General features: G+C 36.9%; 1 protein-coding gene and 1 long non-coding RNA gene across 2 annotated transcripts in view; one reads left to right on the forward strand and one right to left on the reverse strand.

The window, feature by feature from the left end:
* The window catches only part of LOC309873033, a 697,683-nt gene that overhangs the window by 570,091 nt on the left and 99,662 nt on the right, over positions 1 to 27,930 (forward strand). The gene's annotated exons all lie outside the window — the stretch shown is intronic.
* Positions 7,099 to 8,037, reverse strand: LOC309841295 (olfactory receptor 4P4-like; the record flags this gene model as incomplete). The annotated part of the gene is made up of 1 exon (XM_082684186.1): positions 7,099 to 8,037. One exon carries the CDS (start codon positions 8,035 to 8,037, stop codon positions 7,099 to 7,101), a length of 939 nt encoding a protein of 312 aa, XP_082540312.1.

The raw sequence follows: 27,930 nt of genomic DNA on the forward strand, positions 1-27,930 counted from the left end.
GTCTGTTGGCCATCTGGATGTCTTCTTTGCAGAAATGTCTGTTCATGTCCTCTGCCCATTTCTTGATTGGATTATTTGTTCTTTGGGTGTTGAGTTTGCTAAGTTCTTTATAGATTCTGGACACTAGTCCTTTATCTGATATGTCGTTTGCAAATATCTTCTCCCATTCTGTCAGTTGTCTTTTGATTTTGTTAACTGTTTCCTTTGCTGTGCAAAAGCTTTTGATCTTGATGAAATCCCAATAGTTCATTTTTTCCCTTGCTTCCCTTGCCTTTTGCGTTGTTCCTAGGAAGATGTTGCTGCGGCAGAGGTCGAAGAGGTTGTTGCCTGTGTTCTCCTCAAGGATTTTGATGGATTCCTTTCGCACATTGAGGTCCTTCATCCATTTTGAGTCTATTTTTGTGTGTGGTGTAAGGAAATGGTCCAATTTCATTTTTCTGCATGTGGCTGTCCAATTTTCCCAGCACCATTTATTGAAGAGGCTGTCTTTTTTCCATTGGACATTCTTTCCTGCTTTGTCGAAGATGAGTTGACCATAGATTTGAGGGTCTATTTCTGGGCTCTCTATTCTGTTCCATTGATCTATGTGTCTGTTTTTGTGCCAGTACCATGCTGTCTTGATGATGACAGCTTTGTAATAGAGCTTGAAGTCCGGAATTGTGATGCCACCAACGTTGGCTTTCTTTTTCAATATCCCTTTGGCTATTCGAGGTCTTTTCTGGTTCCATATAAATTTTAGCATTATTTGTTCCATTTCTTTGAAAAAGATGGATGGTACTTTGATAGGAATTGCATTAAATGTGTAGATTGCTTTAGGTAGCATAGACATTTTCACAATATTTATTCTTCCAATCCAGGAGCATGGAACATTTTTCCATTTCTTTGTGTCTTCCTCAATTTCTTTCATGAGTACTTTATAGTTTTCTGAGTATAGATTCTGTGTCTCTTTGGTTAGGTTTATTCCTAGGTATCTTATGGTTTTGGATGCAATTGTAAATGGGATTGACTCCTTAATATCTCTTTCTTCTGTCTTGCTGTTGGTGTAGAGAAATGCAACTGATTTCTGTGCATTGATTTTATATCCTGACACTTTACTGAATTCCTGTATAAGTTCTAGCAGTTTTGGAGTGGAGTCTTTTGGGTTTTCCACATATAGTATCATATCATCTGCGAAGAGTGATAATTTGACTTCTTCTTTGCCGATTTGGATGCCTTTAATTTCCTTTTGTTGTCTGATTGCTGAGGCTAGGACCTCTAGTACTATGTTGAATAGCAGTGGTGATAATGGACATCCCTGCCGTGTTCCTGACCTTAGTGGAAAAGCTTTCAGTTTTTCTCCATTGAGAATGATATTTGCGGTGGGTTTTTCATAGATGGCTTTGATGATATTGAGGTATGTGCCCTCTATCCCTACACTTTGAAGAGTTTTGATCAGGAAGGGATGCTGTACTTTGTCAAATGCTTTTTCAGCATCTATTGAAAGTATCATATGGTTCTTGTTCTTTCTTTTATTGATGTGTTGTATCACATTGACTGATTTGCGGATGTTGAACCAACCTTGCAGCCCTGGAATAAATCCCACTTGGTCGTGGTGAATAATCTTTTTAATGTACTGTTGAATCCTATTGGCTAGTATTTTGTTGAGTATTTTCGCATCTGTGTTCATCAAGGATATCGGTCTATAGCTCTCTTTTTTGGTGGGATCCTTGTCTGGTTTTGGGATCAAGGTGATGCTGGCCTCATAAAATGAGTTTGGAAGTTTTCCTTCCATTTCTATTTTTTGGAACAGTTTCAGGAGAATAGGAATTAGTTCTTCTTTAAATGTTTGGTAGAATTCCCCCGGGAAGCCGTCTGGCCCTGGGCTTTTGTTTGTTTGGAGATTTTTAATGACTGTTTCAATCTCCTTACTGGTTATGGGTCTGTTCAGGCTTTCTATTTCTTCCTGGTTCAGTTGTGGTAGTTTATATGTTTCTAGGAATGCATCCATTTCTTCCAGATTGTCAAATTTATTGCCGTAGAGTTGCTCATAGTATGTTCTTATAATAGTTTGTATTTCTTTGGTGTTAGTTGTGATCTCTCCTCTTTCATTCATGATTTTATTTATTTGGGTCCTTTCTCTTTTCTTTTTGATAAGTCGGGCCAGGGGTTTATCAATTTTATTAATTCTTTCAAAGAACCAGCTCCTACTTTCGTTGATTTTTTCTATTGTTTTTTTGGTTTCTATTTCATTGATTTCTGCTCTGATCTTTATGATTTCTCTTCTCCTGCTGGGCTTAGGGTTTCTTTCTTGTTCTTTCTCCAGCTCCTTTAGGTGTAGGGTTAGGTTGTGTACCTGAGACCTTTCTTGTTTCTTGAGAAAGGCTTGTACCGCTATATATTTTCCTCTCAGGACTGCCTTTATTGTGTCCCACAGATTTTGAACTGTTGTATTTTCATTATCATTTGTTTCCATGATTTTTTTCAATTCTTCTTTAATTTCCCGGTTGACCCATTCATTCTTTAGAAGGATACTGTTTAGTCTCCATGTATTTGGGTTCTTTCCAAACTTCCTTTTGTGGTTGAGTTCTAGCTTTAGAGCATTGTGGTCTGAAAATATGCAGGGAATGATCCCAATCTTTTGATACCGGTTGAGTCCTGATTTAGGACCAAGGATGTGATCTATTCTGGAGAATGTTCCATGTGCACTAGAGAAGAATGTGTATTCTGTTGCTTTGGGATGAAATATTCTGAATATATCTGTGATGTCCATCTGGTCCAGTGTGTCGTTTAAGGCCTTTATTTCCTTGCTGATCTTTTGCTTGGATGACCTGTCCATTTCAGTGAGGGGAGTGTTAAAGTCCCCTACTATTATTGTATTGTTGTTGATGTGTTTCTTTGATTTTGTTATTAATTGGTTTATATAGTTGGCTGCTCCCACGTTGGGGGCATAGATATTTAAAATTGTTAAATCTTCTTGTTGGACAGACCCTTTGAGTATGATATAGTGTCCTTCCTCATCTCTTATTATAGTCTTTGGCTTAAAATCTAATTGATCTGATATAAGGATTGCCACTCCTGCTTTCTTCTGATGTCCATTAGCATGGTAAATTCTTTTCCACCCCCTCACTTTAAATCTGGAGGTGTCTTCGGGCTTAAAATGAGTTTCTTGGAGGCAACATATAGATGGGTTTTGTTTTTTTATCCATTCTGATACCCTGTGTCTTTTGACAGGGGCATTTAGCCCATTCACATTCAGGGTAACTATTGAGAGATATGAATTTAGTGCCATTGTATTGCCTGTAAGGTGACTGTTATTGTATATGGTCTCTGTTCCTTTCTGATCTACCACTTGTAGGCTCTCTCTTTGCTTAGAGGACCCCTTTCAATATTTCCTGTAGAGCTGGTTTGGTATTTGCAAATTCTTTCAGTTGTTGTTTGTCCTGGAAGCTTTTAATCTCTCCTTCTATTTTCAATGATAGCCTAGCTGGATATAGTATTCTGGGCTGCATGTTTTTCTCGTTTAGTGCTCTAAAAATATCATGCCAGCTCTTTCTGGCCTGCCAGGTCTCTGTGGATAAGTCAGCTGCTAATCTAATATTTTTACCATTGTATGTTACAGACTTCTTTTCCCGGGCTGCTTTCAGGATTTTCTCTTTGTCACTGAGACTTGTAAATTTTACTATTAGGTGACGGGGTGTGGGCCTATTCTTATTGATTTTGAGGGGCGTTCTCTGAACCTCCTGAATTTTGATGCTCGTTCCCTTTGCCATATTGGGGAAATTCTCCCCAATAATTCTCTCCAGTATACCTTCTGCTCCCCTCTCTCTTTCTTCTTCTTCTGGAATCCCAATTATTCTAATGTTGTTTCGTCTTATGGTGTCACTTAATTCTCGAATTCTCCCCTCGTGGTCCAGTAGCTGTTTGTCCCTCTTTTGCTCAGCTTCTTTATTCTCTGTCATTTGGTCTTCTATATCACTAATTCTTTCTTCTGCCTCATTTATCCTAGCAGTGAGAGCCTCCATTTTTGATTGCACCTCATTAATAGCTTTTTTGATTTCAACTTGGTTAGATTTTAGTTCTTTTATTTCTCCAGAAAGGGCTTTTATATCTCTCGAGAGGGTTTCTCTAATATCTTCCATGCCTTTTTCGAGCCCGGCTAGAACCTTGAGAATTGTCATTCTGAACTCTAGATCTGACATATTACCGATGTCTGTATTGATTAGGTCCCTAGCCTTTGGTACTGCCTCTTGTTCTTTTTTTTGCGTTGAATTTTTACGTCTTGTCATTTTGGCCAGATAAGAGTAAATGAAGGGGCAAGTAAAATACTAAAAGGGTGGCAACAACCCCAGGAAAATATGCTTTAACTAAATTAGAAGAGATCCAAAATCGTGAGTGGGGAGAAAGGGGATAAAAAGAGGTTCAAAAAGGAAGAAAGAAAAAAAAAGAAAAGAAAAAAAAATTTTTTTAAAAAAAGAAAACACCTGAGAAAAATGTAAAAAAGAAAAAATATATATATTAGATAAACTAGTAAAAAATCGTTAAAAAAGAAAAAGGTAACAGTTAAAAAAAAAAAAAAATTTACCCGAAGGCGAGAAGAAAAAGAAAAAAAGAAAAAAAAAATGAAAAAGAAAAAATTAAATTAACTGCAAGACTAAAAAAAAGTCACAGGAAAAAAGCCATGAGTTCCGTGCTTGGCTTTCTCCTCCTCTGGAATTCTGCTGCTCTCCTTGGTATTGAAACCGCACTCCTTGGTAGGTGAACTTGGTCTCGGCTGGATTTCTTGTTGATCTTCTGGGGGAGGGGCCTGTTGTAGTGATTCTCAAGTGTCTTTGCCCCAGGCGGAATTACACCGCCCTTACCCGGGGCCGGGGTGAGTAATCCGCTCGGGTTTGCTTTCAGGAGCTTTTGTTCCCTGAGCGCTTTCCGTAGAGTTCCGGAGGACGGGAACACAAATGGCGGCCTCCTGGTCTCCGGCCCGGAGTAGCCGAGAGCCCAGGGCCCCACTCCTCAGTGCGCCCTCAGAGAACAGCGCCCAGTTACTCCCGTCTGCCTGACCTCTGGCCGCGCTCCGAGCTCACCGAGCCTGCGATCGGTTCAAGGTAACACCGAGCTGTGAGCTTACTGTCGGCTCTGTTTCTGTAGCCGGCTTTCCCATTCCAATACCCGCAAGCTCTGCGACACTCAGACACCCCCGATCCTTCTGTGACCCTGCGGGACCTGAGGCCACGCTGACCCCGCGTGGGCTTCGCCCCGGTTTAGCCTCTGGACTGATGTCCCTCAGCGGAACAGACTTTTAAAAGTCCTGATTTTGTGCGCGGTTGCTCCGCCGCTTGCCGGGAGCCGGCCCCTCCCCCCGGGGTCTATCTTCCCGTCGCTTTGGATTCACTTCTCCGCCGGTCCTACCTTTCAGAAAGTGGTTGTTTTTCTGTTTCCAGAATTGCTCTTCTTCTTCTCTTCGGTCTGCCGATGGATTTTCAGGTGTTTGCAATCTTTAGATAAGCTATCTAGCTGATCTCCGGCTAGCTGAAGCAGTCTCAGCTTGCTACTTCTCCGCCATCTTGACTCCTCCCCCCCCAGCCTAGTGTTTTCTGATAGCTCTGGGGCATAAAGAAAGAAACGGTGTAACAGATTTCTTATCAGATAAGAGGTATTCCTTTAATTAAAAATGAGATTTTAAATTAGCAATAAATTCCTAGATAGAGTGGGACACCTGTGGCTCAGCTTGTTAAGCATCTGCCTTCAGCTCAGGTCATGATCCCAGCGTCCTGAGGATTAATCCTGCATCAGGCTTCTTGCTCAGCATGTAACCTGCTTCTGCCTGTTGCTCCCTCTGCTTGTGTTCTCCCCTTCCCTCTCTCTATCTAAAAAAATAAATAAATAAAATCCTTAAAAAAATAAATTCCTATATAGATGGCCTGAATCTACCAACAAATTGATAAGTAATTTAGTTTGTTATATTTTATTTGTCAGTTTTTCATACAATGTCATCTAATTTTACCAATAAAATATTGTGATACCTTGGAAAAAGAAAATATGAGAGTAAATGATTTTTTTTTTTTTAATTTCATTACAGGCCTTCTTTCCAATATGGTGGGACTTTTCCTGATTTATCCTGAAAAACTCCAGGAGTCCCAAGAGTCCCCAAACAATACATGCTCAGACAACCCACTACATACAAAGACAAGCACAGTTCATAAGAAGAAGCACTTACATAGAACATAGGGTTATTTCAAGTGGAGGAAACATATTGCTGAATAGCAACAAAAGAACAGGGCAGAAATCAGAATGACTTCTCCAATGTTGGAGCCAAGTCTTCCTGAATAGGAAAACATGAGCAGTGTGAATTAGAGTTAAGACATGGACCCTCAAGCATGGCGTGGGGAATCCTGAGCAGAGGAGATAGCTGAAACACAACCATAAAGCTGACAGTAGAGTGTGTTTGGAGAACACAGACTGACCCAGCGAAGCTGAGTGAAAGCATCCAGGAGAAGGGACACACAGGAGCAAAGACAGGGAAAGAGGGAATTACATAACTTGACTTTTCAATGTGCCTTATGCTGTGTTAAAACTTCACATGTGTTAGTCCTAGTGGTAGTATATCTTCATGAGGTATAATATTACCCCATTTCATAGACACATGCATAATTAAATCAAATTGCCAAAACCCAAAAATAAAAACTTATGTCAACCAGCTAACCCTGACCCCAAAGCCGGTCATTATAACACCATACCTTCTTCCAGTGTGATGACCTCTGATAGTACCTGTTAGAGCTGAACCAATTTAGGGACGTTTATGATAAACAAATGAAAGTGTTGGATTTTGTTCCAAGAAAAACAGGGAACCATATAGAATTTTAGCGGGGAGATGAGTGATTTGATCAGAGATGAGCTGTGGAAGGTTATTTCTTGATTTCCTTAAATCCAAGTGCTCACACCTGGAAGTAACTGGACTCTTTAAAGTGCAGATTGCAATCTGAATTACAATGACTTGCTTCTTTGGCTCATACTAACTTCAGAGGTTCTTTAGCCCAGCTCCCCAAAGAGAACTCAGATGCTTTTATAACATCACAAGTGATCAACTGTCTGGGGACAACGGATTGAATGAAAACACAATGAAAATCAACCTCTTGACTTGAATTCTGAATGTGCCATTTTAGACCACACTTTCCCCATGGCGATTTTCATCTCCATGTTTCTCAGGGTATAGATGAGAGGATTCAGCATGGGGGCAATCACAGTGTAAAACACAGAGACTTCCTTATCCTTGTTCTCACTCCCGGCAAGTAGAACATAAGTATAGATACAGGGCACAAAGAATAAAACCACCACCATTATGTGAGAGCTGCAGGTGGAGAGAGCCTTGCGTCTCCCTATGGAGGAGTATGTCCTAAGATTCCATAATATGAGAATGTAAGAAGCCACCAGGACAAGAAAAATGACAACCACCACCATTCCTGAATTTGCAATCACTAAGATACTAACAACATGAATGTCTTTGCACACCAGTTTCAAAAGAGGCTTCACATCACATATGTAGTGATCGATCTGATTAGGACCACAGAAAGGTAAGTCGAGTACCATGAGCAGTAGAGCCACAGAGTGCCAAAACCCCACACCCCAGGCCATGAAGACCAACGTGTTACACCTCCGCCGGTTCATGAGGACCATGTAGTGCAGGGGCTTGACAATGGCAACGTAGCGGTCTAAAGCCATGGACACCAAGATGAATATCTCCACACCCGCCAGCAAGTGGGCAGTGAAGAGCTGGGTCATACAGCTGTTATAAGAAATGTTTTTTCTTGCTGCACCTAAGTCCCTGATTAGCCTGGGCACCACAGTGGAGGTGTAGCAGAGATCCATGAGGGAAAGGTGACAGAGAAAATAGTACATTGGTTGTTCAATTAGATGGCTGCAAGTGATGGTGAGTAAGATGATGAAATTTCCCATTAAGACAGCCAGGTAGCACAGCAAGAACAAGAAAAAGAACAGTAACTCTAATTGCTTATTTTCCCATAGTCCCATGAAAACAAATTCTGTGACGTTGTTCTGATTTTCCATGAGGCTGAGGTAAGTCCAGAGACACAACAGAAACTTACTTCACCTGAAATGATATGGAACATATGACATATTTTTGTAGCACTGTAAATATTTGGAGTATTTTTACATGAAAAAATACGTAGATCACAGAGGAATTTTTGTACTTAATGTTTAAAGTTTTATGGTGTAAGACAGATATCATTATTCAAATGATGTTTAGTGAGAGCATACTAAATCCTGGGAATTTAATGAACATTTTGAATGCATTTAACTCATAATAACCCAGGAGTGACTCTGCTTATTTTTATACATGGGAGATCGCAACTGGATGCGTTCCAACAATAACACCAATTCATTCAGGCAGTAAAAAGTAACGTAAGGTATGGACCTGTATCAAATGCCAAATTCTGTGCTCTTGAGAGTTATGCTACATTATCCACTGACCAAAAGGACTTTGGTCTGGTTTCTACCTCCTGTCTCTGCTATTAACACTCAGATAAACCTATGCAATTCTCCTCCCTTCCATATGCTACTGACAATAACTTACAAAGCCCCAATCCAACACCATATTCTATACATTCAGGAGAAGTAAATATTTGTTCAAGATATAAAATCACAATCAAGATTCTTTTTTTAAAAAGATTTTATTTATTTATTTGACAGAGAGAAATCACAAGTAGATGGAGAGGGAGGCAGAGAGAGAGAGGGGGAAGCAGGCTCCCTGCTGAGCAGAGAGCCCGATGCGGGACCGGATCCCAGGACCCTGAAATCATGACCCGAGCCGAAGGCAGCGGCTTAAACCACTGAGCCACCCAGGCGCCCCAAGATTCTTAATCATAGCAAATAAATAAACTGAATTAGTTGACCACAAATTCAGAGACTCACCTTCTTGGTAGTTTTGTCGAGGTTCAGTTTTAACCAGATTTTGTCACGATTCAGGAGAGGCAGGAAATGGAAAACCAGAGGTACAATCTGAGCATCTGAATACAGGAACATGGTGCTACTTTTATATAAAAGCCTTCCATTTTCCCAATCACTCTGAAGACACATTCTAGAGGTTGCTGTTTAAAATGTTAGAACACTGCAGAGAGCCTGTTGTTTTCTGTTGACATGTTGAAGAACCCTAGTGATGAAAGAACATCCTGCATGTTTAACCATGCAGTTAAGCAGCATAGCCACTTAGATGCAGTCGATCTAGGAGAAGAGAAAGAATATGTTGAGCCATCACATTTTACCCATTACCAAGTGTCTACCACAGCAAAATTATGATTTCCCTAAAAGACGGTTAATGCCAATTCATTATTTTCATGGTACCAGCGGGGAAGAGTGTGTTGAGGAGAACAGATCTCTCATCTACTGCTCATAAAATGGAGCATCCAGGGTCCTATGTCTTGTTACCTTTTTCTTGTTAACACCGTGAAATTCATTGTCTTTCATCCTCCCTCCCTGGTTGATAAGTGGAAGTAAAAATATTGGATCTATTTGTCTTGTTCTGAGAGCAAAATGGAGTTCATTGGGGAATACACAATGCAAGGTCTCATGGTTCTAACTTGTCAAGTCCATAAAATGTGTGGAGAGGAACACACAGTTGTATAAGAAAATAGAAAACAAGATGTTCTTCATCAACTAATCAGCTTTACCTATTGACTTTGTATTCTGCCATATGGGGTGGGTTGATGATTTTATGCTAGACATACATTCAGGATAAGGAAAAAAACTTTGGCATTGGTATAAATTTGTTCTGGTTTCAACATAGAGCTTGGCAAAATACTTTTTTATGTATAAGTTGGGAAGATCCAAGCCTAAATTTCATGTGGAAGAATAGGATCAATTAAAGGACATATATAAACCCCAGGGTAGCTTTTCAGTAAAATCAGAGAACAAAAACTAGAGAATCTAAACTGTAGGAAATGCAACTCTTGGTTTAGAGTGTGTTCTGAACACTGGTGCAAACCTGAACATCTCTTACCACTTAGTGGTAAGGTAGGTTGCTAAAGGTTGCTGTTCAACCCACAGTGCTTAAAAACAAGCTGTGAAAATATAAATTGATATAGGAAGAAGATCTATAGTAGCTCCTATGAACTTTCTTCTGGGAATCCCCTTGGATGGGGGACGGAATCTATAAAACCTCCCTTTTCCTCTTTCTTTCCCTTTTCCTTGCTTTCCCTCCCCCTTTCTCTTTCAATATATCACAGTGTAATAACCCTTATTGTACTCACACTTCTTCTTGTGATGATGTGAGATGATAAAATGCCTACATGATGAGATGAAGTGAGGTGAACGAGGCAGGCATCGGGAAATAGCTTTAGGCTGCTGTTGACCTTCTCACAACACATCAAATGGGGATCTTCTGCTTCTGCACCATGGTTGAAAACAGGTAACTGAAACCATTAAACTCGAAACATGGATAAAAGGGACTATTGTATTATTGTCCTTGTTTTGCAAATAAGGAATCTTGAATCCAAAGCTGCACAAGTACTAAGAGGAAGGTCTACATCTAAATCACCAGTTTATTCCATACAATTTGGAAGTTCATACTTCTTTTTTCATTGTCCTTAGATGCCTTTTCCCAAATACAAATAAAGGCATAAAACCTTCCTCAATTGCATTCCCAATATTCCTGAATGCCTTCTCTTAAAAATATCTACCAACACAATTATTACAGAGGAACTTAAAAATTTAAATTAGGGGATCAAATTCTGTATAAAATGAAAACCTATAAAAATTACAATTATTTTCTCTTTATCCTATATATCCATACATATATAAAATGTTTTTGTATATATTATACCAAGGTGATCCTTCAGTTGGTTCCTTTTACTTTTTGTATCTGTACTATGTAACAGCAAACAGACATGGAGCACCTCTTACCCTCCTGTTTATCTTTCATCCAAAGAACCTTTCAGAAAAACGTTTTTGGGAATAACATGTATTAAAGCATGTGCATGTCCTCAGGGGAAACCTCCCACAGGCATTTTCCATCAGCCAATGTGTGTGTGATTATAATTTGAAAAATAAAGCCCATATTATTATAGTGGTAACATAGGCAGCCTTGAGGCTTATTTGATTTATTATTTTTAAAGATTTATATATTTGTTTGTTTGCTGATTGATTTATCTGAGAGAGACGGGAATAGCATGAGGAGAGTCAGAAGCAGAAAGGGAATCCTGAGGCAGACTCCCTGCTGAGCACAGAATCCAACCCCAGCTGGATCCCAGGACCTAGATAGCATGACATAAGCTGAAATTCAGAGTTGGATGCTTAACTGACTGAGCCACCCAGTCTCCACTTGATGTATCTCTTAAGGGTGATTAGCTGAATGATTCAATTCTTTTGTATTCTTCTAGCACTGATGTAAGGTGAATATGTATTATTCTCTCCATCTTCTCCTAGAATAATTTCTTCAAAAACTGGAGATGTATATTATATACACACATATATTTTTAATTCCTCACATTATGTAAAGAGCTAAATATGCAAAGGAAGTATAGAAAAATATTAATATGTACTCATCACCATAGAGTCATTGTCATTAGCATGAAGATTTTGAAATAATTCTCAATGGCTAATTACAACCATTGGAATCTTAGAAGTTATATACATTGTTTTATGTCACTAGGTAACGTTGAATATAAGGGTCTCAGAATTAGGAAATGCCACAATGCATAATTAGTTATTTTCCTTATTTAGTGTTTTGTTTTGTTTTGTTTTGTTTTGTTTTTACTTTGAGTGAATCAGGTTGAGTAAATTGGAATCCTCCGTTCATAGCAGCAATCCTCCTGAGTCCATGCTAAGTCCATGTAAGTCTAATTTTACTTTTTTTTTTTTCTGCATTGCTCATTTCTACTTCTGCTTCCCACTACAGTGCACCCACTCTACTCAATTGTACTCAGCTCCACTAGCCCCAGGATATTATAGATTCCTTGTGATTATCCTACAACTGTCCACCTCTTACAACCCTCTTACAATACTATCTGTAAAGTATGATGTTTGACTCTGTCTTCTTGCTGCATGACCCTGCCTCAGGCATACACTTAGCAGTCTAGTCTCCAAATGCATAAAGCAAGTTTAGATAAATCCACATGAAGAAAAATATGGATCCACCTTCACAGTGGAAGATTTCAATATTTCTTTTTCTGTGATGGATGCCTAAGAAGGCATTAAATGCAGAGGGTATAAAAAATCTGAACAACAGAAATTAAAAGTTTATGGAGGTTTGTATAAAAGCATACATCTAACAAGGAATACATATTTTTGTATGTATGGAAGGAGTATACATAAAATTAACTAAAAATTATTTTAAAAAGCATCACCATGTTTTTAAAAAAGTGACATTATACAGAAATCTGAGCTCAGTAAAAGTTATAAGTAGATCTAGAGCGCCTGGATGGCTCAGTGGGTTAAGCCACTGCCTTCAGCTCAGGTCATGATCTCAGGGTCCTGGGATCGAGTCCTGCATCGGGCTCTCTGCTCCGCAGGGAGCCTGCTTCCTCCTCTCTCTCTCTGTCTGCCTCTCTGTCTACTTGTGATCTCTGTCTGTCAAATAAATAAATAAAATCTTAAAAAAAAAAAGTTATAAGTAGATCTACATCTAGATCTAGGTAGATATGAATATAAATACATGCACAGATACATTATTGAAAATTAAAATTATTCTATGAAACACAGTTAATTCATTAAGAAATCATACTAGAAATTTAAAAATCTACATATACTTGATATATAAGGAACATACTACCTGTCAGAGTTTGTAGGATATAGGGAGACTGATACTTTTAAAGAAAATGATAACATTAATATTTTCACTAGAAAAAAAGAAAATCTGAAAAGGATTTTATTTTTATAAGACAGAAGCAGATCAAAAAGTAATATGAGAAAACATAAGATAAATCAAAGTGAAAATTAAAAAGAAGCAAAAAATAAAAAAAGAGCAACAAATTTTCACATTGGATCTTTGAGAAACCTTTCAAAATAGTCAAAGTTTAAACAATATGAGTCAATACAAAAGAAATAAAAGGTAATTAGGCAATATTAGTGAATAATAATATAACTAATGATGAAAAGGGAGAGGAAAAATATAAAATATTATCAACAACTAAATGCCAATAATTTTGAATATATAAGCTGAAAAAGATGTTTCTACAAAATACTATACACAACTCCAGAAAAATTACAAAAGTAGTCTATACCTAGTAAAATTAGAATTAATTAAAAATAATACTGTAAAAGAAATATGAGCTTCAAATGGAATTATAACATTTTTTAAAAGATTTTGTATATTTATTTGAGAGAAAGAGAGAGTGAGCAAAGCACAAGCTGGGGGAGGGGTGAAGAGAGAGGGAAAAGTGGGGAGTCTGTCCCCTGCCTAGCAAGAAGCCAAATGTGGGGCTTGATCTTAGGACCCTGGGATCATGACCTGAGCTGAAGACAGACATTTAACCAACTGAGCCACCCAGGCACCTGAGGTTTCGAAACATTTTACCAAAGTTTTCCAAAATAGACTCTCCCAGTCTTTTATAATTTCTCATAGAGGAGTAAAAATCAAACTATCATTAATTCATTTTGTAAGACTATTATTACAAGGAAATATAATTAATCACTGAAACTACCCTCTCTGAAATTGACTCTAGAAAGTTTTAACAAAATATTAAATTACTTTAATTTTGCATAAAATTAACATTCCATTACCAAGTTTTATTCCAGATATCCTTTAATAGTTTATTATTAGAAACTTGATGAACATGTCCACCAAACTGGAAATTAAAAGTGAAAAAAAAAAAAAGGAGGAGTCAAGATGACAGAGAAGTAGCAGGCTAAGACTACTTCAGGTAGCAGGAGATCAGCTAGATAGCTTATCTAAAGATTGCAAACACCTACAAATCCAATGGGAGATCAAAGAGAAGAAGAACAGCAATTCTAGAAACAGAAAATCAACCACTTTCTGAAAGTTTATCTTATATATATATTATATAGATATAATATATATATATTTCTTTTTTATATTTTTTCTTTATTTATTTTACTTTTTTAATTGTTTCTTTTCTTTTTTTTTTTCTTTCTGAACCTCTTTTTATTCCCTTTCTCCCGCCTCACGATTTGGGATCTCTTCTGATTTGGTTAAAGCATATTTTCCTGGGGTCTTTGCCATCCTTTTAGTATTTTACTTGCTCCTTCATATACTCTTATCTGGACAAAATGACAAGACGGAAAAATTCACCAGAAAAAAAAGAACAAGAGGCAGTACTGAAGGCTAGGGACTTAATCAATACAGACATTGGTAATATGTCAGACCTAGAGTTCAGAATGACCATTCTCAAGGTTCCAGCCAGGCTCGAAAAAGGCATGGAAGATATTAGAGAAACCCACTCGGGAGATATAAAAACCCTTTCTGGAGAAATAAAAGAACTAAAATCTAACCAAGTCGAAAACAAAAAAGCTTTAATGAGGTGCAATAAAAAATGGAGGCTCTGACTGCTAGGATAAATGAGGCAGAAGAAAGAATTAGCGATATAGAAGAACAAATGACAGAGAATAAAGAAGCTGAGAATAAAGAAGTCCTGCATATAATGTGACTTGGCATTTTGGCAATACATATATACATATACATATATACATGCATATACATATATACATGTATATACATATATACATATACATGTATATATACATATATGTACATATATTCAAAAGGGATACTTGTCATATATGTACGTATATATATATATATACACATATATGACAAGTATCCCTTTTGAATCCATACCCAAAGATGTTACACAGAATACAAGTAAACAAAAAACCCATCAATGTTTCTTACAAAATAACTGGTTATGGTGATGTGGAATTTATTCCAGTAATAAAGGACTGATTGAGCATTTAAAAATCAGTGTAATCCACTAAGTTAAGAGAATGAAGGAGTATCACAAGGCTATTTGAATTAATGTAAAATTATTTGATAAATTTCAATTGATAGTTGTGATTTAAAGACTTTAATAAATTATGAAATAAAAAAAAGTATTCCACTTTTACCATGTCATTCTATGTTTTCAATACAATTCCAGTAACAATTTCAATAGTATTATTTATTTATTTATTTATTTATTTATTTATTTTTAAAGATTTTATTTATTTATTTGACAGAGAGAGATCACAAGTAGGCAGAGAGGCAGGCAGAGAGAGAGGAGGAAGCAGGCTCCCCGCCGAGCAGAGAGCCCGATGTGGGACTCGATCCCAGGACCTGAGATCATGACCCGAGATGAAGGCAGCGGCCCAACCCACTGAGCCACCCAGGCGCCCTCAATAGTATTTTTTAAAGAAATTAACAATTCCATTCTGATTTATATAGAAATATACAAATTCAAAGGAATCTCAAAGATTTACACACACACACACACACACACACACACACACACACAATGTAGTTCAGATGCTTACTCTATCGAAATTCAAGAATTGCTATTAAGCACCCATAATCAATGCTGTGTGGTTGGCACAAAGTTAAACACTGAGATTTGAAACCAATAGAATGCACAGAAATAGGCCTAATTACATGAATTTTTACAGAGAGGTCAGTTAATTCAGTCGGGGAAAATGTAGACTATTCCACAAATTCTACCAGATCTATGAGGGGGAAAAAAAAAATCTAAACCACAACCTCATCTCATACCATACACAAAAATGAACTCAAAATGAGTGTGAGGTCACATGTTGAAGCTAAATCTATAAAAACTGCCAAAGAAATCTTTTGATCTTGGGAGGAGACCAATATTTATTAGATACAAAATAATCATAAACCTTAAGAACAAATTTAAAATTGGAATTTGTCAAAGTTTTAAAATTCAGTGCTTATCAGGTAACACCATTAGTAAAAATGAAGAGGCAATCTATGGATTAGGTGAACATTTTGTAGATATACATAACATCTATATGACACACACCTGTATTATATATAAAGAACATTTAAAACTTAGTAATAAGAAAACTAGAAATCTTACGTTTAAATTATGCAAAGGACTTGAACAAAAGTATACAAAAGTCTAACAATAAGATGAAAAACAAAATCTCACCGCCATTAGTCATCAGGGAAAGCAAATTAAAACCACAAAAATACATCACCACAGGTCTCCTAGAGTTACCCAAAGGAAACAACAGTACTAACTGACAAAGTTGTAGAACAATTGGGAATCATCTTGTGTTTTTTTTTTAAATTTTTATAAATTTATTTTCAGCATAACAGTATTCATTGTTTTTGTACCACACCCAGTGCTCCATGCAATCTGTGCCCTCTCTAATACCCACCACCTGGTACCCCGACCTCCCACCCCCTGCCCCTTCAAAACCCTCAGATTGTTTTTCAGAGTCCATAGTCTCTCATGGTTCACCTCCCCTTCCAATTTCCCCCAACTCCCTTCTCCTCTCTATCTCCCCATGTCCTCCATGCTATTTGTTATGCTCAGCATAATCTCTTCCAGTCCCGTCCATGTTGCTACAAAAGTTGGGTATTCATCCTTTCTGATGGAGGCATAATACTCCATCGTGTATATGGATCACATCTTCCTTATCCATTCGTCCATTGAAGGGCATCTTGGTTCTTTCCACAGTTTGGCGACCGTGGCCATTGCTGCTATGAACATTGGGGTACAGATGGCCCTTCTTTTCACGACATCTGTATCTTTGGGGTAAATGCCCTATAGTGCAATGGCAGGGTCATAGGGAAGTTCTACTTTTAATTTCTTGAGGAATCTCCACACTGTTCTCCAAAGAGGCTGCACCAACTTGCATTCCCACCAACAGTGGAAGAGGGCTCCCCTTTCTTCACATCCCCTCCAACACATGTTGTTTCCTGTCTTGCTAATTTTGGCCATTCTAACTGGTGTAAGGTCATATCTCAATGTGGTTTTAATTTGAATCTCCCTGATGGCTAGTGATGATGAACATTTTTTCATGTGTCTGATACCCATTTGTATGTGTTCATTGAAGAAGTGTCTGTTCATATCTTCTGCCCATTTTATGATATGATTTTCTGTTTTGTGTGTGCTGAGTTTGAGGAGTTCATTATAGATCCTGGATATCAACCTTTTGTCTGTACTGTCATTTGCAAATATCTTCTCCCATTCCATGGGTTGCCTCCACAATTTTAATGGTGCCAACTATTCAATGCTGAACAAACCATGAATCCCAAAGATAATTAGTTGGGAGCTTCTTAGAGTTTGTTTTTACTTCCTGTCTCCTAGTGATTGTGAAAACAAACAAAAAAAACAGCTTTTGGAGTCAAGAACCTTAAAATGCAGGCCATTGATTTCATGCCCTCAGTGCTCTAGCTCTCAAACAGTCTGTAGCAGGTTCCAGAGAAGTTGTATTATTGCTGAGGAGGCAGAAGTTCTCTCTGTGACATGAATCAATAGGTTAGCTATATCACAGGTCACCACACTGGAATTATGACATTTTTCTACTTGCCTAACATTCTACATTCTTAGAAGCTCAGGTCCATTTAGAGAAAGGATATTCCTATGTGTTTGGATTCCAACTATGGGGCATGCAACTCCTTATTCAAACCTGGATGTTTGTTAAACATCTCTCTTCAGCATGGTTTATAAGACAAATTATTTCTGTCAGAGGAGATAATTAATTCCTAGGAGAAAAAGTAACAACACCATGACAAGGTCCTTGAACCTATGGAAAACTCTTTAAATATGCATGCAATGTAAGGTGAATATGATTTTTGTTGATTCCATTTACAGAGCAAGATTCTCACGCTCAGAATGACCCATTTGAATGTGCTTACTCCATATACCTTGCTTCTTGCCTATGGGACAAGAGCCATCTGTAGATGATGTCTCAATATTTTTTTCTAAAATAATCCATTCTAAATTGAAATCCCAAGGGTTCTGTAAAAATTTTTTGAGGCTTTAGGATAGAAGGGAAGCATTTGATTGATAAAAACACGTTCTTAAAAACTTGATTTGATATCAAATTATTTGACTAGTCTCCTACTGGGTGTGTCTTATTTTTCATATTGAAAGTTACCTATCTGAGAGGAGGTCAGTTTGAAGATGGGATTATTTCTGAACACCTCCAAACATCATTAAGATCTTCTAAGCCTGTAAGGTAAGTGTTCAAAATTGCTGATGCATCTTATATATGTGTGTGTGTCTGTGTGTGTGTGTGTGCACCCTAATGAAATTGTGTTATAGACACTGGCCTCCCAAGTAGTAATAAAGCGATTACATTTATTGTGGTCATATAAGAAAAATATAATTAGTTCAATGTTGTTAATTATAACAATATAGGGCATGGGTAATAATTTGGAGGAAAACCATGAAGAAGTATATTCTGAACTAATCTTAGTTCTTGCTCTTAATTAGCATCTTGATCTTGGCAGAATCTTTACCTCCTCTATGTTTCTATTACTTAAAATATAAAATAATTGCCAAAACAAGAGCTGGAATTATCTTACAGGTTTGTGGTGGGGATTAATTCAATAAACATCTGCAAAAGCACTGACAGCCACTAAATATTCACTTTTAGTGAATATTGTTATTGTTATTATTACCATCAACCTAATTCTCTGACACTGATTGCTCATCTCAAAATGGATGGAATAATACCAAACAAATGGGATGTTATCAGTATTTAATGAGATCCCATCTATACAACATTTGCTTTCATACACGAACATATTAATCAACTATTAAACTCTCTCTCTATATATATATAATAAGCAAATATAATATTATTGTATATAAAAAATAAACATTATTAATTATTTTATAGTAGATTTTTATACTTTACATACTGACAATCAACACCCTGTTAATACTATGTAAACTATAACAAATAATCTCTTAACTGGGGTTTCTATCTCTGGCTTCCAAACTCTTACTGAACCTTACCGCACTTCATCCAAGACACATGAAGATCTTTATTAAAATTTTATCCCTTATTATCTCTTCCTCAAATTCCTCTTCACTTTTCCTTGTATATTCTTACTGTCTTCTCATGGTTTCCCATTTCCCAAGGATAAAGGTAAAATTCCTACCATTGCATTCACAGCTTGTACATCATAAACCACCTCCCTTTTCTTACTTAATGTATTCAATTTCTTACTTAATGTATTCCTATTACATGACTAATTACCTCAGATGACGAAGTGTGCACAAATGATCTCCTGCCTGTATGTTTACAAAGTTCCCTATGGCCATACTCAACAGAAATTTCAATGAGTAAATAATTTACATAATCATAAAGAATTCATAAGTTGTTTTCTATCTCAGAAAACCATATGAGAATCCACAATTCCATAGAATCTAGGTATGTTTTACTTACTAGATGAAAAAGCTTAATACATTCAAGGTTACATTAATAAAAAGGAATTTTTTTCAGGTAATGCAATTATTCATAATATGAAATAATGGAGAATAGAAACAACGTGACGGAGTTTGTTCTACTGGGCCTCACAGAGAATCCAAAGATGCAGAAAATCATATTTGTTGTCTTTTTGGTGATTTACATCATCTCTGAGGTAGGAAATATGCTCACCGTGGTCACTATCACTACCAGCCCATTATTGGGGTCTCCCATGTACTATTTCCTGGCCTCTCTTTCATTGATGCCTGTTATACTTCTGTTATTACCCCTAAACTGATCATAGATTCACTCCATGAAAAGAAGACCACCACATTAGATGCATGTATAATCCAAATCTTTGGAGGACATTTCTTTGCAGGTGCTGATATCATCCTACTTACTGTGATGGCCTATGACCGCTATGTGGCCATCTGCAAGCCATTGCACTACACGACCATCATGAATCGGCGGGTGTGTGGCCTGTTAATGGGAGTGGCGTGGGTGGGAGGAGAAATCTGTGCAAGGAACATAAAAATTACCATAGCTTTTTACATATATACATACACACACACACATATATATAAAGATATATATATGTATATATACAGCATGTAGTATTGGCATATATATATTCATAATCACTATGAATATTCACTATCTATATATTCACTATCTATAAAATCCAACATATTTTATCAAGAATTCTGCTCAGTTTTATATAACAGCATTGATGATGACATGTTTCCTATAAAATTAGGATATAAAATGACTATAGTGGGGTGCCTGGGTGGCTCAGTGGGTTAAGCTGCTGCCTTCTGCTCAGGTCATGATCTCAGGGTCCTGGGATCGAGTCCCGCATCAGGCTCTCTGCTCAGGAGGGAGCCTGCTTCCTCCTCTCTCTCTCTGCCAGCCTCTCTGCCTACTTGTAATCTCTCTGTCAAATAAATAAATAAATAAAATCTTTAAAAAAAAATAAAATAAAATGACTATAGCATTATAAAAGTGGAGAGCCCTTTAACCTATGAGTGGTAATGAAGATTACCCCAACTTTCCAGATTCCCTTGTAGACTTCAGAGTCACATAGTATTTTTCAAGTTACCCTTCATAGGCTGCTAACCCATTACAAAGAATCATGACTCTAATGAACATCTTATTATCTGAGACAATTTCTATTAAATAAAATCACACTTTAAACATTACTTGAGTATTTGTTAAGAATCATTTCTACAAGTCAGCACGTCTAGGGCACAATAAATATTGAATGAGTGGATAATGGCATGAAGGAAGCTGAATAATGTCAAGAAAATTTAGACCAAAGAAATATTAGTGGAGACAAGGGACTTTTTTTCCTGCTTTTATCTGATTCAGACTCATATTTGGAGCGAGATTTCTTTGAGAAATGACAATTTTTTGAACTCCTGATAAACTATATATTTACAAATATTGAAGCTGAGATTCTCAATGAAGGAGCAAATATTTTACATTGATATTTTCCCTGCTTTCAGCAAGATTTCATCATCATATGAATGTGAGCTGTCCAGGCCACCATCTTTCTCTGTTAATTAAATTATTTCTAGGTAACATTTCATTATGAAAAGTTTTAAAAAATAAGTGGTTCCATCTATACACAAAATAAGTGGTTCCATCTATACAACTTCAGGAAAAATATATTCCATTTATATATCTGTGTTTGTGTGTGTGTGTGTGTGTGTGTGTATAATATTTCCCATTCATTAATCAATAGATATTTCTAGACAGAAAATATATCAGACACATTGATGGTTGCTGGGCCTTCAGTGGCGAATAAGTACATCAAAGTTCTTGCAATCAAAAAGCTTCAGATCTAATAAGAGATACCCAGTGGGGAGCAAAATAGGATAAGACCATGTTATAAATGGGAAGGTAGTGGCAGCACAGTGGGACAATGAAAGCATGTTTGAGGGACACACAACAAAGATCAGGGTGTCAGGAAGATTTCCTAGATGAAAACATCAAAAATGGGCACAAAGGAGGAAAGGAAATCATGAGAGTGAATAAACATGTGTTAGGATGAGATTATTCCCTTTGTTGCATAACAAAGACCAAAGGTGAAAAAGAGTATGCAGAAAACACAATCATTTCAATATGCTGTGGCTATTGGCTCATCTATTCATTCAGTAATTAATTATTGAGCTTCTTCTATGTGTGGGGTTATAAGCTGAACCCTGAGCTCCTAAAAGTCTACTTAGTAAGACATGAAACCAGAAAGTTAGTGACAGTGAAGATCAAGAAAAGTCTCATATATGTGAAAGAGTTGAATGCCAAGTACCATGAGGAACACATTGGAAGGGTCTTCATAACTTTTTATGGCCTGTAGCTCGTTTCTGTTGGCAATGAATAATACCCCACTGTCTGATGTTGCAGTTTACTTATCCTCACCTACTGAAGGACATCTTGGCTGCTTCCAGTTGTATGGACAATTGTGAATAAAGATGCTGTTAAACATGTGTGTGCAGGTTTTTTTTGTAGATATAACTTTTTAACTCCTTTGGGTAAATGCCAAGGTGTGGGATTGCTAAATTTTTTAAGTTCTGTAACAAAATGGTAAATTGTCTTTCCAACTGGTAGCACCATTTTGCTTTCCCATCAGCAATAAATAAGAGTTCTTGTTCCATATCCTCACCAGCATCTGTTGTTGATGATGCCCCATATTTTGGCCATCCTAAAAGATGTATTGCTAATAAAAAAACCTCCTTTGAGTCATTTTCTTATTAAAAATGTTCAGATTAAGTAATTCAAGAAGGCCCATGGACTTGAAGCCACTTGGTGTAAACCACACAATCAAAATATGACAGGTTCAGAATTTATGGCTTGCATGTCTGACCTGACATAAAGATATGGAGTCCCATTTATCACTGTGAATTCTAAGATCAAAAAAGTGTGCTCTGGTCAACTTATGATGAATTCTACATACAACAAATGCTTACATAAATTTAGATGATTCCAAGAACACTGGGTCATTACCCACAGTTACAGAGGTGTGAGCAATGGAATCAGAACTGTCTGTTAGAATACTGTTTCCTTTGTTCTTCAAGTCTAAGGACTCACATTCACAAGTAAACCTATTACCATTTGGAGAGAAATGTGAATCCCAGTTTTCTGGATGGGAAGGAGTGACATAACAATCACATCTTCCTATGTGATAAGGTAGCAAAGATGGAATACAGATTCATCTCTGAAGAGACTGGACAGCTACTAAGGGAAGAAGTGAGGGGATGAGATTTAAAATGTTGGGTAAGGGGACCTGGGTGACTCAGTCATTAAGGGTTTGCTTTTGGCTCAAGTCATGATTCCAGCATCCCGGGATCAAGCCCTGCATTGGGCTCCCTGCTTGGCCTGAAGCCTGTTTCTTCCTCTCCGGCTCCCCCTGCTTGCGTTCTCTCTCTTGCTGTCTCTCTCACTGACAAGTAAATACATAATTTTTTAAAAAAATAAATAAAATAAAAATGGAGGGTAAACAGCTGAGGTGAGTGGAAATCAATACATTTAACATGAAAATTTTCATTTCTGGGTACAGAATGGAACATAGGATCCAAGTTTTATGCACATTGACAGCTACTGTTGGTACATAATGAATCTGCAGAGTTTTGGTCAAAGATCTAGGGAATCTCAAGGACACCTCATTTTTCCCTTGATCCACTTATGATACCACATAACATAACCAGGAGAGAAATAGATTTTTAAAAACAATATTTTTAAGAGATGATACTATCTTCTTCCTTTACTGTACTGTTTTAGAGGTTTATCACATTGTATTATTAGTTGTTTGTTCCCCCTTAGAAAGAATAGTATCCCACTGTATAGGTCTACTACATTTTGTATACCTAAGAGTGGGATTGCTGTGTTACAAGATAACTGTATGCTAGCATTTTAGGAAACTGACAAAGGGTTTTCAAAAATAATGGTGCTATGTTACATTTTCACCAGCAATTATGATCCCATTTCTCTGCAACCTCAACAACAACTGACATTTCAGTCATTTTTTTTTAAATGTATTATTTATTTATTTATTTATTTATAGGGAATATTTTCAGCATTTTTAAAGTTAAGGTGTTTTTTTTTTCAGGTTTTTATTAAAATTCCAGTTAGTTGGGGCACGTGCACCCAAATGTTTATAGCAGCAATGTCCACAATAGCCAAACTATGGAAAGAACCTAGATGTCCATCAACAGATGAATGGATCAAAAAGATGTTGTATATATACACAATGGAATACTATGCAGCCATCAAAAGAAACGAAATCTTGCCATTTGTGACAACATGGATGGAACTAGAGCGTATCATGCTTAGCGAAATAAGTCAAGCAGAGAAAGACAACTATCATATGATCTCCCTGATATGAGGAAGTGGTGATTCAACATGGGGGCTTAAGTGGGTAGAAGAAGAATCAATGAAACAAGATGGAATTGGAAAGGAGACAAACCATAAGTGACTCTTAATCTCACAAAACAAACTGAGGGTTTCTGGGGGGAGGGGGTTGGGAGAAGGGGGTGGGATTATGGACATTGGGGAGGGTATGTGCTTTGGTGAGTGCTGTGAAGTGTGTAAACCTGGTGATTCACAGACCTATACCCCTGGGGATAAAAATATATGTTTATAAAAAATAAAAAATTAAAAAAAAATTCCAGTTAGTTAACATGAGCATAATATTAGGTTCAGGTGGAGAATTTAATGATCTAGCACTGATATTCAACACCTCCTGCTCTGGCTAATCTGAAGTGCAGTAACAATTAGATGGTAACAAATGTTTTATTGATGTAATAATGTATTTGGTGTTTGAAAACAAGCTAAGGATTTACCCCTAACATTGGCATATCTTTTTGATAAATAGTGTTTGTATTAACTTTATTTTTAATGATTTTCTTTTACTTTTTATTAACAATGTTTCTAAATTAGCATATATTTGCAATTGAAAGTTACCCTGTTATTATTGTTTCACACCTTATCTGCATTGTCATTAGATACATTGCTCTGAATGACTCAGATATTTTGACATTTGTTGAGAATATACATGTGGCATAAAATAGAATAAATTATTTTAAATAACTCATACTCAACAGCTGATGAATGTACTGTTTTTTATGTATCTGGCTGCTTCCTACACTACTGCATACTGAGTGTCTGGGTGGTTCAGTTGGTTAAGTGTCTGCCTTCAGCTCAGGTCATGTTTCCAGGGTCCTAGGATCCAGCCTGCCATAGGTCTCCCTGCTCTGTGGGAAGCCTGCAGAGGAAGACTTCCTCTACCTGCCACTTCCCTTCTTGTGGTCTCTCCCTTTCTCCTTCAAATAAGTAAATAAAATAAATCTTTTAAAAATAAAAATAAAAATAAAAATAAAATAAAAAACAAATACAACTGTATTTTGACTATTCTATCTTTTTCATGCTTTCAGTTACAATTTTTTCATGCCCTAGTAGTTACCCGTATGTTTTGTATAAAGCGTATATCAAGAGATGATGTACAGTCAACAAAAGACATGTTTTAAAATATTCAAAGCCACTGTACAGACAATATCCTTGCAAACGAAATCCCTGAATGTCTAGCAATGAAGGAATGGGTCAGTTGTCACATATCCATGCAGTGAGATGCCCCTGATCAATGAAAATAATCAGGAAACAGATAAATCATAAAGAAAGAGTCTCATGAACTTACTGAGAAAACAGACACTGAAGAGTAAAATCTGCATTACTTATTTTTTACAAATTCAAACACTAGGAAAACTTCATCCATTTTATAGATAAGGATAGTGATTACTTTCCAAAGGTGGTCATTTTAAAGAAGTATGAAGAGGCCTTCAGGTGTACTCATAATTTGTGACTTTTTTTTTTTTTTAAGATTTTATTTATTTGGCAGACAGAGATCACAAATAGGTAGAGAGGCAGGCAGAGAGATGAAAGGATGCAGGCTCTCTGCTGAGCTCAGGTTGTGATGCCAGACTCCTAGGATGGAGCCCTGCCTCTGGATCCCTGATCAGTGGGGAGTCTGCTTCCCTTTCTCCCTCTATACTCTGCCACTTCTAAACCCCTGCTCCTGTTCCTGCTCACACATGTGCTCTCTTTCACTCTCAAAATAAGAAATAAATAAATAAATAAATAAATAAATGAAATATTTTAAAAAATGGATTCTACTCTAAATACTTATTCATTTGTACAACGATTTCTGTATGAACCAAGAAATGTTCTATCATAAATTTAAATTAATCTTTTCATTTTAAATTATTATTATTATTGTTTTTTTAACATTACAACTTCTGAACTACCAGAGAATGTCTGTCATTGTGCAGTCTTGCCTCTAAGTACAATGTATTAAGAAAACTATCGTTGAGTTATTTCCCTTTATAATTCACTGATTTATTTGCTTTCGCTCAATTGTTTTTCATGCCTGTCGCTCTACCTATGCCATCTTAATAACCCATAAAATTAACAAAGCTTCCACTTAATTTTGGTATGCAAGAACAAGGATTTGCTCAGTTACTTTAATCCTATAGTCCTATCGCATCCATTCATTCCCCTCATAACAGTGATGGTCCACAAACTCCATGATTAGTCCCTGACATTCATTCATGTCTTCCTCTTTTCTTTCTCAGAGTTGAATAGCCAATACACTTCTTCAAATTAACAGTGTGCCTCCTTTGATATTAATCATGTGCACCACACCTTTCTCATGGCTTTTTTCACCTCTGAATTTCTCAGAGTATAGATTAAGGGATTGAACATAGGAGCAATGATGTTGTAAAATAGAGCAAATATTTTGTCCTCAGGAAGAGTAGTTGGTGGCCAAAAGGTAGACAAAGATTACTTTCCCCAAAAATAAGATGGCCACAGTGACATGAGACCAACAGGTGGAGAGGGCTTTGTGTCTTCCCTCAGCTAAGAGATTTCTTAAAGTGAACAATATTATCCCATAAGAAACAAAAAAGACAATAAAGGTTACTAAGGAAACCATACTTGAAAAGGCAACCACAAAGACCCTTGTGATGTAAATATCAGTAGAAGCCATCCTTACCAAAGGAAACCCATCACAATAGTAGTGATCAATTTCATTAGGACCACAGAAGGGCAAACCAATTGCAGTAGAAAACAGAGGTAAGCCATGGATGACCCCACCAGCCCAAGCAGCTAAGACTAGGAGATGGCACCTTGTCCTGTTCATGATAATCACGTAGTGTTTAGGAGTATGAGGATCATTGACTAATCTTCTACTTATTGCAACAGATACTAATCTTTGTTTATGAGGTAGAAACAATATTAATGTTTCAGATATACCTAATTACTAAAACAAGTTGATTTATAGGCAGCTATTATCTAAGTAGACTACGAATAATAAAAATGTGGAAATCACTTGACCAATTCAAATCTGATTCTAAGCAGAAGAGACATAGCAAGAGAATTTAAGTAATTTCTCAGGACTGAAAAGTAACATACTATAAATGTAAAAAGACAGAAATCCTGTTTCAATCTGGGGCTGTCTTTCCTGGGAGAGCACTGATAGGGATGTCATGAAGGACGGTATGGAAAAACTGTCGATTCCTATCCCTGAGCAAAAAACAGTATGCCAGTCGATGGGTTTTAACTGGCATTCATTCTACCTGTCTTTTTGAGAATTCATGTAAGTAAAGAGGTACAGAACATTTAATATACACATGTATTCTAGGATTTGCTGATTCTAAAACATTTGAAATGGATTGCTTTCAGTTTTACAAAAATGCAAATTCCTCATCAGGATTCCTGCGTGTTTTCTGAATCACCATTGGAATTTCACCTCCAATAGCACAAAATGCCAGCCTATATTCTGAGGAAAGTTACCCATGATCAGGGCTGTTAGGAGAGGTAAAAGGGAAGAGGGAAAAGTCAGTTGAGGAGATTTACTTTCATCAGACAACAGAGTGATGCTGACGACTCCTCCCACAGAAAAACTGAAGGCACAATTGGTAAATAAAGAACTTGAGGCAACCCCTGAGCAAGGGGTTGAAACAGCAGCAACACAGAAAGGGGCAGAAACGCTGAGGCATCTCAAAATCAACTGACCGGTGTGATCCTTGAGCACATGGCTTCATCACTTTACACTTCCTCTTCTTCATTTCACAACTAAGATATCATTACAAAATTCATAATTTTAGTGAGGAATACATGAGGTAATACAAAATAGCTAGTGACATGTATGGCTCGAAACTGTCACTTTTGTTTTATGGTCTTTCCTCACTGAGTGATTAGTTTAGGACCACAGATTGTCATGTGCGTGCACACACAATCAGTGGAGAAATAAAGGAAATGAAAAAGAACATTCATAACATGGGTTTAACAAGTATGATCATGATTAATTCCAATTCAAACAATTTGTTACTGAAACTCTGTTAATATGTTAATCAACCGGCCTTAGACTGTTCCTTAACACTAATCACTAGTCTATTTTTTTTCTTTACAGAAAGTTATGCAAATGATTGCTTTTTGGTATTTCTCAATACACACTATGCGTACATTTTGGGTTATGCTATTTATGAAGGAAAAGAACCTTTCATATTTAAATCAAGG

The sequence above is a fragment of the Mustela nivalis genome, assembly GCF_964662115.1.
Source record: "Mustela nivalis genome assembly, chromosome: 9".
NCBI lineage: Eukaryota > Metazoa > Chordata > Mammalia > Carnivora > Mustelidae > Mustela > Mustela nivalis.